This window comes from Micromesistius poutassou (genome assembly GCF_964030765.1).
Source record: "Micromesistius poutassou genome assembly, chromosome: 13".
Lineage (NCBI taxonomy): Eukaryota > Metazoa > Chordata > Actinopteri > Gadiformes > Gadidae > Micromesistius > Micromesistius poutassou.
The window spans coordinates 5,175,462-5,189,073 of record NC_140283.1 but is presented as its reverse complement, the minus strand read 5'-3'; the positions used below and the strand labels follow the sequence as shown (position 1 = coordinate 5,189,073).

Genomic DNA, 13,612 nt, shown 5'->3' with positions numbered 1-13,612 from the left:
ATTATTTGGCCATAAACTGAGCCATTTGAAGTTTGAAATTCATGTGGTCATGCATCTGTCTCAGCGGAGACTGCAAACGCGCTGTCAAAATATCAACTTATCAAGTCAAATGCGCTGGCTCTTAAAGGGAATGGGAGATGGAACTCTCATTGGTTTTCAGACCAACCCATTTTAGATTTGCGTCGGGCGCATGAGTCATTTATCCCCCAGTCATAATAGCAACATCGCCATAGAACCGCCCACAAAGCTACTTCCGTTTTGCGCTTAAACACTTATACACACAAATAGGGCCCTTTATATTTTGCTTGTGATCACTGATTTGTTCTTTGTGTGTTTCAGGGGGAACTATCAGTATAATCCTAGGAATTTCCTCCGCCATTTCTATTGGCGTCTCATCCGGGGTGGCTGTCATCTACACATTGATGGGCGGCCTACACTGATGTGGTCCAGCTCTGCCTCATAGTCATTTGGCATGGTACAAAATACCTGTATTGGGATAAGAATTTATAGGATATGGTAGTCTGACTCCCAGACGAAAGGTTTTGATCTGCTATACTGTATTGTTCTACCCCAGCTAATCTGTGTGCTTTTCTGCCGTCATGCTAATACTTATGGTGCCATTACTGGCTACGTAGCGGCACTGATGCTACGCCTGATGGGTGGGGAGCCGGTACTAGGGCTGCCTTGTGTCATCTACTACCCTGGCTGGAGGGAGGTGGATGGGGTTATCAAGCAGTACTTCCCCTTCAAGACTGTCGCTTTTCTGACCTCTTTAGTGTGCATCCCTGTAGTGTCCTGGCTGGCCCGTCTGGTCTTCACTCAGCATCTCCTGCCTCTCTCGTGGCACGTCCTGAGGGTGTTTAGAGAGAAGGAGCAAGCAGAGGGGGCAGCACATGATGACTGCGCAGAGAAACCAAACTGTACTCTGCTTGAAACACCATTATAGACATCTATTACTTTCCTATCAGAAGAGCAAAGTTGCTCTCACAAGGTAATGGAATTGGATTGGAATTGGAAATTGATTTGGTTAGTATTTTTCTGAACTAAGTTTCAGTTCAGAAAAAAGTAGGCCTATAAGTGCCTTATATTATTATTATTATTATTATTATTATTATTATTATTATTATTATATATATACATATTATATATTATATTATTATTATATGTCATAAGCCTAATGCAGCAAAGTCATAACAAGAAATTGGCAAAAGTATAATTTACAGTTGACAACTTTAACACGGTTTCCCCTTCCTCCTCCGCTTTGATACTCCTAAGGGTGAGGGGAAAGGGGAGGGGAGGTAAAGGGGGAAAAAGTAGCCTGGCTATTGCCAGACCAAGCTCAATCGTAGATTGCACGTTGGTCTGGGGAGGCAGCTATAATTTTCTTCAGCACAAGATGCGTGATCAACGGGCCTACTTCAACTCAATTGGCTACTTGCCGTCGCTTTCCTGTCGTCATTGTGTTAAACCAGTCAATAGCGCGCCAGGGAGAGAAGCCAGCTTGGTGATTGGCTCCCGCAAAAACGTATCGGAACCAGAAAGAAATGTATTGCTCTTCTCCAGACCCTTCTGCGGGGCGAATTCCCAGTCTAGGGACAAAGCCTTGTTTTCAGAACCATCCATTATCTTTCTAATGATGTTAATTTAATAATTAAAAATAATCCTAATTAAATCATTGTAATTACAATTGAGAACTGTATGAATAAATTGTCATTCAAACTCGTCCTGTTCTCTTTTTGTGTAAAAATGTGGTGAAAAAAAGAGAAAAAGCTCTTCAACTTAATAAGTTGAAAATAATATACATTTCTTTTTTTTAAATTAATTTGTAATGGTGCCCAATATTTGCTAAAGAATAAAAAGTTTGCATTCAAATATATTCTATCTATTCTGTACCTGAAAGCTTAGTACCCAGAAGGCCAAGAGTGGTTTTAACGTAACGCTCCCTGACAGTACTGCTGCTCCTGGGTCTGGTGTACATCGGCCCCCAGAGGGCTGTTAGTGTTCAAGTATCAAGTATGTTCTATCTGAAATCATTGAATATGGGATTCATTTAACAGCAACAAAATGAAGGATAACCAATTTAAAAAATCTGGATAATAATTAGCCAAGTATAAATCATGCATCCAATAAAAGTTAATGCTAGTCTAAACAAGTCATCCATGACAATGTATGGAATGTAGTTTATTTCAAATATATTGTATTTTCCCAAATCTTCAGTATAAAAAATAGGCCAATTGGCGTTTTCATCCGAAAAGACTCCAGATACATGTCTTCAGAAACAGCCTTGAGCCTCTTTCTCAAGGCTGCCAAACGAGCTTCAAGTTCGGCTGCGAATATTGAATCGAACCAAGATCCTCACTGCCCTTTGGCTGCAGTCAGAACATGCCTCTCTCACTCTCTTTCTCTATCGCAAACACACACACACACACACACACACGCGCGCGCGATGTTTGAGTTGCAATTATTCCCTAGCAGCCTTCAGCACTTTCTATCACAGAAATGTGTGAACCGTTTTATGTGTTGAACTATTGTTGTATTATTCGTCACGGTTCTTCTGCTTTGATACGAATTTTGCATAGTTTTTTGTCCTATTGAGTAGCCTGTGCATGTACCAGTTGTAATTGTACACGTTGGGCAGCAGGGGGCAGCTCTGAAACACATAGTAGCCTAGTCTATAGTGGCTCTCGGGATAGTGGGCCATAAAGCGTAATATTACATAGAATATCTCAAATGTAAACCAAAGTAACGAATTTGTACGGATCAATTGTGGTGATATTTCCATTATTTTCTGCTGTGATCTTTTGTCTGCACATATTATTTAAATGTATTCATTCATATGGGTTTAGGTGCATATACAACGATGAAGACAATTGCCTTTTACTCGGTTGTGGCTGAAACACGTCCATTATTAGGGAATCATAATAAACAAATAGCATATGGGCCTTGCTCGGATGCCAGGTAAATAGGCTATAGCTTCATTGGAATGTCCTTCTAATTCTGCATTGATGTGTGACATATGTTTATAATAAACATTTCTACAAAGAAATGCCTATTTCTTCAAGTTGGATTAATGTGGCTTTGACGTGTCCCCCCCCCCCCCCCCCCCATGTCTAGCTCTAGATCAACTACATCGTGACTGAAATACAGATATAAAAACAGCATTCTCTACTTTGTAAAATGTAGCCTACCTACTATATAGAAACGTGAACGCGTCCATCAGTGTTGTGTCGATGCCGCTTGAGGGAACGGATGAATGAAGGATAAAGGCCATCATATTAAACTTGCACGAAACTCCATTTCGGACTTTACCTTAGACCGAATCACGTAGTCTGACTACCTATAGTGCACGAAAACACTGCAGTGTAAATAAACTTCTGAAACTATCCCCTCTTTAGTCCACTTCAGACGAAACAGGCGTCAGTAAAACACTTACATTAGCGTTGACTCTTTGACAGATATTGATTCATAATGGACTGGCTTCATTTTTATGCGGTGCTGGACATAAGCACCGCATGTAGACTTGTAGATTTGAACACACTATTTTACTTTAAATGAATCTATTTTTGCAGTAGTCAGCTAGCACACTTTCCTATCGCAGCAGCCCTAGACCATATAGCATATTAAATGACATGATATCATCCGAATAAAAACAACGGTTAGGTAATATTAACATGGCTCACTGTTTGTGTTCTGGTCGTACTTATTGTTATGTTTAGGTCTACCAGGGCTTTAAACAGCTCGCCGATCTGCTGTGGGATCCACTCCGTGTTTTCCTAAACGCTTTTAACCACCTTATCCGTAGCACTGTGTGTGTGTTTCTGTGAGAGAAGCCGACTCTTGTTTACAGCAGTGATTCTACGAGTGGACACCGACAAGCCTACATAAGGCAAGTCGTTGGATTTCTGCTTGTACTTTGTGCTAAGGGAGTGTTTTAAGGAAAAAATAACAATAACCAACTCTGGACGGCTTCTTGGATATAGGAAAATCTTCCTCCAGTCTGGCGAACACATCATCTGTTGGGAGATCCATTCTCTTGCGTGGCACAATCATTTTTTTTTCAGCTGCAAATTCGGCGGACTGCATTTACTGCAAGGATAAGGCCACGGCGCCCCTCCATGGATTAGCCCAAAGGTTTTCATTCATTTTGTTTTTTTTATTCCGGACACCACTCTGCGTGTTTCAACGTGTTTTTCCATTAAACTAACGTATTTTCCCCGTAGAGCCATTTGCTCGGAAACGGTGAGCGGCAGTGAGGGAATATTCTGGTGTGCTCACAAACATCGCCCTTTTACCACCAGGGCCGCATTCTGCTGTGCTTCAAGAGATGGAGACCGAGGATCTGGATTACCATCTTGGATCGAGTCAAATCTGTGGCTTGTGTGCCCCACCGGCAGACGTCGAATTGTTGTGTGCTGGGCAACAATAACAAACTGGTTTAGTCGATTTTGTTCTCGTTAATTTCAATCCAAAGGAATTGGGTATATTGGATGCTACTTAAGGATTTGAAGGGCTGTAGTCTCCTCAGACCTGTTTGGGCTCGATCACACGTTGCTCTTATTTTTTTAAGGCTATACACGCCTATGTACTGAATGTTTCAACAGACTTCACGTCGTCGCTCGAGTGATTTAATTTTCTTTTGGAGCAGTGGCGATTAAATGAAAGAACCAGGAATGAGATCTCAAAGACGGAGGAGCAGCACGACCTTGTTTTGGGGTCTGATGCTGTCTGTCTTGACTCTGCTCTGCGTTCGGCCAAGCTGTGGAGAGAGTGAGTATTCGAATATGTTGTGTTCGTCTTATGTATATGGGGTACATTTATAACCAATGGTTAACTTTGACACATCCCATGCACGACAGTGTTTGTATGGCGAAGAAGGAGGTGGATGGTGCTGGTGTTTACGTCAATTATTGAATACAACATTTGTTTCCAATATTAAGGATGGCATTCCATTAAAGTAAATAATTGCGTTAAAATAGGTGTTGCTTTTTGAATATACAATTGTTAAATTACCTACAATAAAGGCTCTTTTTGGAAAGTGACATTATCCCTATAATGACTATTGCAATGTTTTGAGTAGCCTATATCATGGGTGTAGGGTTTGTTGACGTTTCATATGTTGTCTATTCCTGCTGCTGCATAAATGCATTGCACAAAACAATATCTCGCAGTTTTCTGCAGATACATTGGCTTTTACAGATGTATGTTATAGTTCCTGGAGCAGTGGTGAAGGTTACTACGACCATGTGGCCATTTTACATTTCAGTGTGTCTGCGCATGAACACGGAATATCCTAAATGTGCTCTTAGTCGAAGATGGTTTGATTCAATATTAAAGGAATCCAGCCCAAAAACACCGCACACACTGATTACAACAGTGTTAACTACAAAGGCAAACGACACACACACACACACACACACACACACACACACACACACACACACACACACACACACACACACACACACACACACACACACACACTTGTATTCAATAATCAACTCGCATGTTTTTTCATCAACACATGTTGTCAATAAAATATATTAGGCTACACGCGTCGCAAAATATGCCTACAGACCATATATTATTGTATTTGCATGCGTCTTCCTTTTCGTTTATTCAACCGGTGACATGGCCTTTCGCTCGCTGTGTTTTGACTGAGGCATGTTAAAGCCTTTATCTTCTATACTAAATTCTCTTATCTGATCACTGTTTCCTGTGGTAAGATATATTTCCATGTCTCTGCAGTTCAACGTAGATCAATTTGTTCTCTTGCTCACATATTTGCAACTGAATTTGCATCGTTTCTAGATAAATTCATATTGTTATCTTTGATGTTAAGGTTTACGAAAGAAGGAGTTTGAATGACTGGGTTGGTAATTTTTTTACGTTTTATTTACCGGGTCATTGTTATTTGTTTGCAATGACAATATAATAAGGAGCTTTTTTCGTTGAGAACGTTGCAACATCTAAAATTAATTTTTTTAATATATTTTATGTTATTAAAATAAAATATAAATACACCATAGGCCTATATTCAAGTTCAAATAAATCACACATTTATATATTTTTTATTTATTTGAGCATTGTTCAAAACAAGTTCTTATTTTCAAACCACCTCCTTGAGGCGATGGGTGGTGTTCACACAATGTCAAATAAGAATCCAATGACAATCTCTATTTGATCGCCTACCTTTGGTTCAGTCAATCATTGCCCATAAAGGTCAACAAACCACAGTCGTTGACAGGTGTACGGAATAAAGCGGCATCTACTGAAAAAGAGAGATTATCTTTTGAGAATTGTGTCCTACAGTGTTTCTTGTTGATATACTTTGATGTGGGAATGAGGTATGACGGTATGACTAGCATGAAAACATCCCAAAGAACAATCAATTGGAAAGAGAATGAAAAACAAAATGTGAACTTCGATATCCTGACCAGAGAAATATGCAGTTTGTCTCTGTGTCCAGCTGAGCTTGAATGAACAGAGATTGAATGTATGAGTGTAGGTGTTACTATTAAGCTTCAAGTGTCTTTGGTCTGCTGACTCCCAGAGGGAACGCCCCGTAATAGTGACTCACCACCGGAGCATCTTTTTTGAATGACACTTCACAACCTGTGGCCAATCTCTTTGGTTATATCTAATGGCAAAAGCTGAGAACTTAAAACCTTACTCTAATCCCTCCATCTTTGTATACCATGTATCAGGTGACACGCCGTAGGTTTTAAAGGCAGGGTTGCAATTCATTCTCTTGATCTACTGAATTCTGGTCTGAGCATCAGATATTGAGGACACACCGAGGCCTCCATTAAGGAGCACTTAATCTTTCCACCAGTAAAATGTAATTAAACTCCCCTTTTAACTCGTACCACAGTAAACTTTCCAAGCTGTGGCTTTCAAGTACACAGCAAACAAGTCTTCAGGACTCTCATAGAAAAAGAGGGAGGTAGAGGGAGAGAGAGAGAGAGAGAGGGGGACAGATAGAAAGAGAGGGAGACTTGGTGTTTGGAAATAGAATGTGCAAAAATACACTCGTTGGGGAAACAGACATGGTTTTGTTAAGTGGAAGAGTAGTGAGTTTGTGAAGCGTTTTATTGGCTTTTGCATTTCACATGGCCAGGTTCTCTACAGCGTGGATGGTTTGGACTCATGCTTCTTCTTACTTTGGATCATCAGTCTCCGCGATCACGTTCAAACAGCCCTCCTTAAATAGATGTGTTGGCAGCGACATCTGTGCTGGCGACGTACAAGAGTAGAGGCACCTTTTGCAAGACTCCCAGTGGACCTGAGGTTGTTTCACTTCTTTATCGTGATCGCTCCCGCAAATCCTGAATGGCTCCAGCATGGTCGCACACATTTTTTCCATGGTCTGTGTTATTTATGAAATATTCAAGGCAACCCTGGTTAAACCAGCTCTTGGACTCTCTCTATCTCTTTCTCTGGGATCTTGGCTGCAGGTTTGTGTTGTTTGTGGGTATGTTGTGGTGGCAGCTCATTGTACATGGTGCGTCGTCTCACAGTTGGGGGCAACTATTTTCAAATTCCAGCCAATCTATTGTGGTAGGCTCTACCCTGTCCTGCATTGTGTGCTTGCTTCTGCTCCGATGACGACAACAACAACAACAACATACAAGCACACTGAGAGAAATGGTTGAATACATAATATTATCAACGTGAGTGCTTATTGAGGTCATCAAGGACTTACTCACTCATTGTTTGTGCTCCAGTGCACGTGTTAACAAAAGGGAGAATGTTTGCGAGCCTAACGAGCAGTGAGAAAATCGACCAGAACCAGTCTTTGGGTTTGGGGTCAAATGGGGTGTAGCGTATACCGTCAAATGATGAGGACATCTTGACAGATTTAATTTTCACTACGCTTCAACTGTGTGTGTGTGTGTGTGTGTGTGTGTGTGTGTGTGTGTGTGTGTGTGTGTGTGTGTGTGTGTGTGTGTGTGTGTGTGTGTGTGTGTGTGTGTGTGTGTGTGTGTACACTCCAGTAGGACCCAGCATGGTGGTCGTGTGAGGCCCCGTACATGCCCCTGTATGGCGATGGGGAAGTGTGTCACTGGGCTATTTTGTGAACGTGCAGTGCCATGCTGTCCTATGGCTCCTAGGGGCTGCCAGCTGAGGCTTATAATGCTTAATTAAGCTCTTTATTTCAAGTGGGCTACCATTTGATTTGCTCATACGCAGTCTTTGGCCGGTCGCATATATACATCATGTGCTGTCTACCTAATGGGTTTGAGGGAGTCCTACAGTTATGCTGGATGAATGCAAATGTAAGTTCTTCTAGATCTTTGATTTACGATTATTTTATCGATGAACATATATACAAATCATTCATATATATATATATATATATAAATAGTTTGAAGTCCAAAGTAAGCATATTTTCATCACAAATGTAGATGGCACAAACAATTGTGCCATCTAGTCAGATGCAAGACTGAAACATAATGTATGAAATATCACTCAACTAACCGACATGCATAGGAATCCAATAATTGTCATTCCTGGTTCTAGGAACAACCCCACCATATTAATAAAGGTCTACACGGATGATTAACCAAATTCATAAGGATATTGGCCAAAGTCTTGGCCAAGCCTTTTAGAGACCGGGTTGTTAATACATGGACAACCACAACATCTCTAATTATTACATACAACTTTACCTACAGTACACATAGTGCAGTATCAAGAGTTGCATTGTTTCTGTTTTATTTTTAAACTATTCTAAATCATACCCCATTTAACAAACCCGAACTTGGATGAAAACGGTTTCGTAAACATTTCATATCATCATGATTTACTGTAAATCCTTGAAAGTTTAATTAGGAAAGCATTACCCCATGAGCGGGGTATTTCTAACACTGATGATAATGCAACAAATAATCAATACAGCATCACTTTTTCAATCTTCAGAAATAGTGGAGTACCTAAACATCTCAACAGGCAATGTTTCAGTCAGGTTTATTTATACAAATTTTTAATTTATTTATGTATATTTTCTGTAATGACTGCATTGCATGTGCTGCTGTTTGCTTTCTCTGGGTTAAGAACACTTATATTCTATATTCAAATTGAAAGAGAACTTTCATCATCTTTCAATTTCTGTTCCTTTTGAATTTTGAAACTGCTACAAGCCTAAAGCTTGTAGCAGTTCTAGTCTTTTGAACATAACGCATGAAAGGTTTTGAATCAAGTCTCGGCATCAACCAGAAAGGTAATGGTCAAGCCAGATTGAAACAATGGCCTCTATTGACATAAAAGTAATCAATCTCTCACCTAGAAGATGAAATGGAATAAAGCAGTACAGCATATCTTAAATCGTAGTTAGTGGTGTTGACCCCATCACAACAGCAATGGGTCATTTTATTTGAAATACTTCTAGTTGTGAACAGTGCGTTCATTTAAGTGAGTAAATGCTGCTTTGGAATTTGGGCAAGCACAACTTCCAGGAACTATTAAACTAGCTTACTTCCGTTGTTAATTTAAAAAAAAAGTCTACAATGCCAGGCATGTTTGCATTCACGTAGCTCTCCTTCCCTTTTCAAAGAGGGGAGTGAGAGAGAAGGAGGGGGAGTGACTGCTTGTGTGAGGGGGCAGGAATGGCAGTGTAGTGTTACTGTTTGGGGAGAGATATGCCAGTGGTGTTTGAAGTGATAGCCACTATAGGGGAGTGTGCCACCCAGACCAGCAGTCGAATGACGTCCAGTATGTGAGGGATTAGGGGCTCTGCTGGCAGGTGTGAGGGGTTATGACTTGGCTGTTACCAGCTCCCTTTCGGATATATGAACTGTTGTAAAACTTTTTATTTTTTCAAAGCAATTAACTGACTATTGGTATACTAATACATTTTCAACCAGTTCCGGTGTGATGCCCATATTCCTAAAGACGTGGTTGATGGTACAATGTCAATGGTACAATGTCAAGCTTTGGGATCTTTTTCAGTATTTCTTCAGTATTTTTTGTCTATAGCATTTTGATAACAGGATGTAATATATAAAGAATCAAATGCTATGATATCCGAATGGCTTTAATTTTACCTTATTGTAGATGGTTCTCAATGATAGTATTAACATTGACAAACTATAGATATTATTCATCCATTGTCCTAGCAGCCATGGAGCCTCTTATTGGACCATCTTATTCCATCACGTCCTTTCTAAACATTTCTATTCATTGAATGCGCAATTTTCTCTTTCTTTTTGTTCATAATTTTTTAGCAACTTCTTTAAACCATCAGCTACCTGATGCTTCTAGCTTTGTCGACCAATGAAATAATCCGCTACCTGATACTTCTAGCTCGACCAATGAAACCATCAGCTACCCGATACCTCTCCTTACCCGACCAATGAAACCATCAGCTACCTGACGGCTCTCCTTGCTCGACCAATGACTGTTTTAATTATTGGGGTAGTGCAAGTCACCTATGTGCGTGTATGTGCGTTGTCAGAGAAGTGCATTCAGGCCTCTGTTTGTGCAACATTTACTACATTTAATACGTCATGTAATCGTGAATTATAGTTTTGTTGTCAAACTGAATTTGAAGCATGGCTGCCCCTTTAAGCTCAACAGCAGAATGCAAGAATGTCTGGTGGCTTAACTGCAAGCAAATGGCAGTTCAATCCCTTGATTCAAGGAAATTATTGGAATTCCTGGTACTTAACATGCCTAATTAGACGAACAAGGGACAGCAACCAGGAATTTCTTTCACTGTTGCTTGCTTATGTTGTGATATTACCATGGTGTAGTGCTAATGATAAGGAAGGTTAAACATGACTCGCCTAATTGTAATAATTACAACTGTGAACTGTACAAAGAAAGGTATCTGTACTACAGACATCAAACAATCTTATTGGTCAAGACTGAAAAATTCCCCATTCCCAATTGGTCACCTCCGCTGTTTAAGACATGCCTATCTGAGAGGGCTTCAGATGGTAATGTCTGATAATAAAGGTCTCTCTCTCTGCTCCTCCTCCTCCAGTCCATATAGCCAGACGCCCCCTGATTGGATAAATGTCTCCGTCAGGAAGTGGCGCCTAGTTTCTCTTTACTAACAAACAAATTAGTCTTTGTATTTGAGTGGCCCCTCCCCCCTTTCACTGATGGCTGGAGGAGCAGGAGAACTCAGTGAAACAAAGAGGACATGCACCTCCATTGCTCCGAAGCCCGGGGCATTTGTGGCATTTGGAAAAAGCAAATCGTTTTTTCCTGAAGTAATCATTTCCGTTCTAAGTTTGGAGCTGCCCAAACTTGTGTGTGTGTGTGTGTGTGTGTGTGTGTGTGTGTGTGTGTGTGTGCGCGCGCGTGTGTGTGTGTGTGTGTGTGTGTGTGAGAGAGACAATGTGGCTACTGTTTCTGGGGGCAAACTGTGAACAATGTTCTTCCAACCGTTGGGCACCTTTTGTCAACACTGAAGTGGATTCTTCTTCTGCTTTAGAAAGTTCTCTTTCTAAAGCAACTCTCTGTTGCTCTCTGCTCTGCAACTCTCTGTTGCAGAGCAGCATGTACCATCCATTGTTTTCCTTTTTTTTCCTCCGTAAAGGGGTGGGGGGGGGGGGGGGAGCTTTTGTCACAAGATTTTGACACGCTTCAGGATATTTTCGCCTTGTCTCTCCGTGGACACTGGTCTTTGGTTAAGAGCTTTGATCGGCCATGTGTTGGGCATGTTCTGGAGCCATGGTTGTTTGTCTCACAGGCAGCCGTGTGACCAGGCCTGCCTGCCGTCAGAGCATCCTAAGCCTCTTTAAGAACATTAAAGGGTTAGCCGAGAGGTTATCCATCACGGCTTAATGTTTCATCCAGTGTGGGGGCACCTCGTTAGATACACGTCTCCTAATCACCGCCTGTTTGTTTTAAATCCTCCTCCATAATAGTCTATCCTACCGCCCCAATCCAAAGGTCTGGGTTTCTTTAAAGGTCCCATGACATGCCACCAGGTGTGGTGTGATTAGCTGTTACAAGCCGGCTAATCACACCACACCTGCATGTCATGGGACCTTTAAGTCAGTTTGTTCTACAACTCCATTGCTGCTGGGTGTTTTCTATTTATTACCGTCCATTACAACCAGTTTGATGCATGTATTGTTTGCTTGTGTTCCTTGGGTATGGAAATGTTTTTTTGTGATCTCGGAACAAGATTAAGGCAATGTTGTTCAACTGTTGTTTGTCAAGATAGACCAGTAGTACATCCGAATGCCCCAGCTTTTCTTTTTCCTACCTGTAATATCCAGTCAGGAGCATTCACATCATCCATTAAGAGCTCATTAAAATACTAAGGTGAAATTAGCTGTGGTTGAAACACTATAGAGGGACAACTGCCGTGAACAGCATGGGCCACAGTTGTGGATCGTTTGTGCTCTTGTGTAGATTATCATTTTTCATCAGTAACCTGCAATAAAATTAAAATAATAATGAAATATTAGCGTTTGCTTTCATGATCATTATAATAATCATGGTGCAAAGTAATAACTGTTTGTAGCGTGTGCACCTCAAAAATATTTAGTAGTTTCTCCAACCCTTCTCAAACCTTCCTGAAACCCAAGCTAACCCCGTCTCTCTCCCTGCTCTGTCTGTCCAGTCTGCAGTCCCAGTATCGACATCCGTAATGACATCAGCGAGCTGAAGCGGCTGGAGAACTGCACCGTGGTGGAGGGCTACCTGCAGATCCTCCTCATCTCGGACAAGACCAGCACCATCAACCAGGAGCTGCTGCGCTCCCTCAGCCTGCCCAAGCTGACCGTCATCACGGACTACCTGCTGCTGTTCCGCGTGGCCGGCCTGGACAGCCTCAGCACGCTGTTCCCCAACCTCAGCGTCATCCGGGGACGCAACCTCTTCTACAACTACGCCCTGGTCATCTTTGAGATGACCAGCCTGAAGGACATCGGCCTGTACAACCTGAGGAACGTCACGCGCGGGGCCATCCGTATCGAGAAGAACCCGGAGCTGTGCTACCTGGACTCGGTGGACTGGTCCCTGATCATGGACGCGGATGGCAACAACTTTATCAGTGGGAATAAGCAGTCCAAGGAGTGTGGCGACGTCTGCCCCGGCATGATGGAGGACAAACCGCTGTGCATGCGCACCCAGTTGAAGGAGAAGTCTGATTACCGCTGCTGGACCTCCAACCAGTGTCAGAAAGGTACGTGGGAGGACTTTGTTGTTGACCAGGTGTCCTTTCGGTCAGCCTTTTCAAATACAAGAGAACAATGGCTCCATGGCCTCGTTTAATTTAGTCAAGTTCCTTTTTATGACTTTTGTTCGTGTGTCACAGGAAATAAGAATAGTTTGTTTTGCCTTTATTTGAACAGCTTTGGGGTTATTTGGCTTGTGTATTAATCCACCTTTTGTGTGGCATGCCGTGGATCTTTGTAATAATGTCTTTGATGTAGGGAGTGTTTTTCCTTTGTTGAGTCATGCCGGTGGATTGTCAGTTGGTTATCCATTTCTGCGGCTTGTTTATTGGAGGTACTTTTCCTCTCCGATCAGGCTTTTTGTGGAGTGAGCGATGGCTCTGTATACAGTAAGGCATACTCCATTGAGGTAAAACTGTGCTGCCGAGAGGGAAGCTAGTCTACCTGTCTGGACCATGTCTGTTCAATGTGTGCCT

General features: G+C 41.7%; 1 protein-coding gene across 1 annotated transcript in view; it reads left to right on the top strand.

Annotated features, from left to right (window-relative positions):
- Positions 1-4,663: 4,663 nt before the first annotated feature.
- Positions 4,664-13,612, top strand: part of igf1ra (insulin-like growth factor 1a receptor) — a gene marked incomplete at its 3' end in the record, with an annotated part of 50,789 nt that continues 41,840 nt past the window's right edge. The window contains exons 1-2 of the mRNA XM_084477834.1: positions 4,664-4,767; positions 12,581-13,144. Of these exons, the coding sequence (XP_084333960.1) occupies positions 4,671-4,767; positions 12,581-13,144 (661 nt within the window). The 5' untranslated portion in view covers positions 4,664-4,670. The remainder of the gene's footprint in view (positions 4,768-12,580; positions 13,145-13,612) is intronic.